The 3070-nt window shown below is 42.6% G+C and overlaps 1 protein-coding gene across 1 annotated transcript in view; it reads right to left on the bottom strand.

Annotated features, from left to right (window-relative positions):
- LOC102201022 (clustered mitochondria protein homolog) overlaps positions 1 to 3070 on the bottom strand; it is a 20860-nt gene that overhangs the window by 13910 nt on the left and 3880 nt on the right. The window contains exon 3 of the mRNA XM_013909468.1: positions 780 to 2099. Coding sequence (XP_013764922.1) covers positions 780 to 2055 — 1276 coding nt within the window. The 5' untranslated portion in view covers positions 2056 to 2099. The remainder of the gene's footprint in view (positions 1 to 779; positions 2100 to 3070) is intronic.

Here is a 3070-nt window from a genome sequence, read left to right as displayed (position 1 = left end):
CTCTGTTGCTTGTGGGGCTCGCACACAAGAATTTCACTCGCATGTGCTGTGCCAGTGTGCCTGCACATGTGATGTGACAATAAAAGTGATTTGATTTGATTTGATTTGATTTGACACTTATCAGAATCAGAGTTTTTAAATTATAAAGCTTTTTGTCAATTTTTGGAGATTATATCTCAGAATTTCAGGAGCAGGACCACGCCTCCAAACGCGCTCCTTCTGGTTGTCATCTATATAGGTTCCCCCAGTTCTGCAAGCTGTTCATTCTTGTTTACGGTACGTGCCCCACCCTCCCTCCCTCCTTGTTCTCAATTCTTTAACTTCTTCACTTCTATTAGTACATGGGGTTCTGCCAAACCCAGTCCCCTTCGAGGCCTTCCCCAAACCGCAGCTCAATTCATGTCCAAGTATTCACCTTTACCTACTAAAACACTGTCAAACCTAAAATGAGGACGTAGGCCCAGCTAGTGAATTGACCTTGAAGTCCTTGAAGAGCAGGATCTACACCCCTATGAAATTTGACCAGAAATCTTTCAAAACTTTTTAAGTTATTGTTTTTACAGACAGAAACAATGACACGACCAAAAATACCAAAAATATGCCCTCCCTGTCCGAGGAAGTGAAAAAGATCTAAAAAATGAAAAGGAAGATGAATGAAGATATGGTGTTATCATCCAGAGTTTTTCACTGTGATAGATTTCAGACTAAATAAATGAGTTCTTAAACACAGTCTTAGCTTAACCAGCTGTAATACTGACTACAAAAAAAAATCCACTCACTTTGGACATGTGTTGCTCCCAGAAACAGTCTGTCAACTAAAAAAAGGGTCATTCGATCAATCTCAGTCTCTCCTTCTTCTTCTCCTTCTGCCTGTCGCTCATCAGTCTTGATGGCTTCCTCTAACTTCTTTGGCAGATGTGACTTGTCCTGACTTTGAATATGACCTGCTGTCTGAACCACAGGATTGTTTGTTTTTATGTGGATATTATTATGTTGCTTTTCATTTGCAGTCTGCTCTAACTCTTCCATCTGTCCATTGTCCTGATTGCTCTGTTGTTTCAGGTTCACGCAACCCTCAGTGGGGTCAAAGTTTTCCACATTTTCTGTGTCATTATTGCTGCATTTTGTCATCTTCTCTGACTCCACTGCAGCAATGTTTTCATTTGTGCCGCTGACCTTGTGGTCAGCCTGCATCACTGAGGTGTGTTTGGATTCAGTCTTTTGCTCGTCTGGCTTTTTGTTGCACTGTAAGGTTGTCGACTCTCTCGGGGCAGAATCTGTATGTTCCTCTTCAATTGGGTCAGTGTTTCTTTCTGTCTGCAAAGTTAGCTTTGTTAAGGTGGCCGTCACTTCGAGTTTGTCTTTGGCTGTCTGCCTTCCTACCTTTCCTGGCAGCTTCAAGTCAGCAGAAACTTCAACGTCACACCAAATGTCACTGCTTTTCTTCTCCGATGTTTGTGCCTCCAAAAGCAGCTGTTCCACACCTTCATGTTGATCCCAATCATGCATCTCTTTTCCAGTCTCACTATTAATGATCATACTTCCTCCCCTCACCACCCTCTTATTACCGAACTCGAGTGTTTCTGTTTGTGTTTGAACTTCTGTTTGCGACTCAGTCTGAGTCTGCACCCCCATACCAATCTGGGTCTCTATTTCAGTCTGAGTCTCAACCTCAGAGTACCCTCTGCCTCGCATCTCATTGCTCCTTCCTCGTTCTTCGCTTCTTTGCTCGCCCATCCCCTCGCCTCCTCCTTCATCCTCCTCAGACACGAGCAGACACACCATTGGCTCCACCAGAGTCACATCTCCTCCCAGGCTGCTGCTTAGGATGATGTCAGGAAACAGAAAGTTCTCCGGTTCGAGGGCCAGGTTTGTTATACTGTTTGTTGAGACGGTTAACACGTCGTCCTCCGAGTTGTCCAGCAAACTCGGTGACTCACATTCACTCTCTTCGCTGGACAGCAGAGGAGATCTTTCTGCCTCACCCAGGCCTGGTGTATCCTGACACTTAAAGTAGTTTGAGAGGGTCTGGCAGCACTGGAAGATGTTTCCCATGGTGCCTTTATGCGCTAAACAGAAGTAAAAACTGTGAAGTTGACCTAGAGAGGACCAAAAAAAAACTATGTTAGTGTCAAACCCCAGTAGAGTCCACTTATACTTTCATACTTGAGCCAGTGTTGTTCAGTTACAACAATAAAAAGGAAACAAATAAGTCAAACTAGGAAATACCAAGCAACAAGACCCTACAGTTTTGACAAAGTAAGAACTTTATTTAGAGATAATGAATGGTCCTAATTATTCCTCATTTCACCAGAAAACAACACAATCATACACAAACATTAGACATTGTTTTCTTTTCTAGATAAACCTGAAATTATTGGTGCTATGTTTTCTATCTTTACATTGGTGGAATGAATTATTTAATCTCTGGCGGATCTCAGCCCATTTTATGTATAAAGCACATCTGTCCACAAAACCAGTTTCTCACCAGTTCCTCAACATAGAGCCCCATGCAAGAGCTTACCTCATGGGGTTGGGATGGTAATAAGAAAGGTGGCAGATTAGCCCACAACTTCATGGGAGGAGCATGTTAATGATCTGAAGGCAGCCACCAAGAAAACTGTTGGTAACACTACACTGCAATTGATTGAAACATTGCAGCACCTGCAAGGTCCTTCTGTTGAAGAAGACCCATCTTTAGTTTGCCCACTCCTCTTTATCATTTACAGAAAACATATAAATGAAGTGCTGTGACCAAATGAAACTAAAATTGAGCCACCATGTTTGAAGGATGAGAAATGCTGAGTATCATCCAAAGATCACCAAACCCCACAGTCAAGCATAGAGGTGGAAACATCATGCTTTAGGGGTGTTTTCAGCTAAGGGTACAGGAAGACTCCACCACATTGAGGCACTTTCGGACAGGGTCATGTACTGTAAAATCTTGGATGAGAACTAGGGCTGGGTGATATGGCCTAAAATTCATATCGCGATATAATTTGAAGCATGTGCGGTAACGATATATATCGCGATATATTCTTTTCTTCTGTATAACGTGTTTTCCACACTA

The sequence above is a fragment of the Pundamilia nyererei genome, unplaced genomic scaffold, assembly GCF_000239375.1.
Source record: "Pundamilia nyererei isolate P.nyererei 1_Seehausen unplaced genomic scaffold, PunNye1.0 scaffold00026, whole genome shotgun sequence".
NCBI classification, from domain to species: Eukaryota; Metazoa; Chordata; class Actinopteri; order Cichliformes; family Cichlidae; genus Pundamilia; species Pundamilia nyererei.
This window is presented reverse-complemented; position numbering and strand designations above follow the sequence as displayed.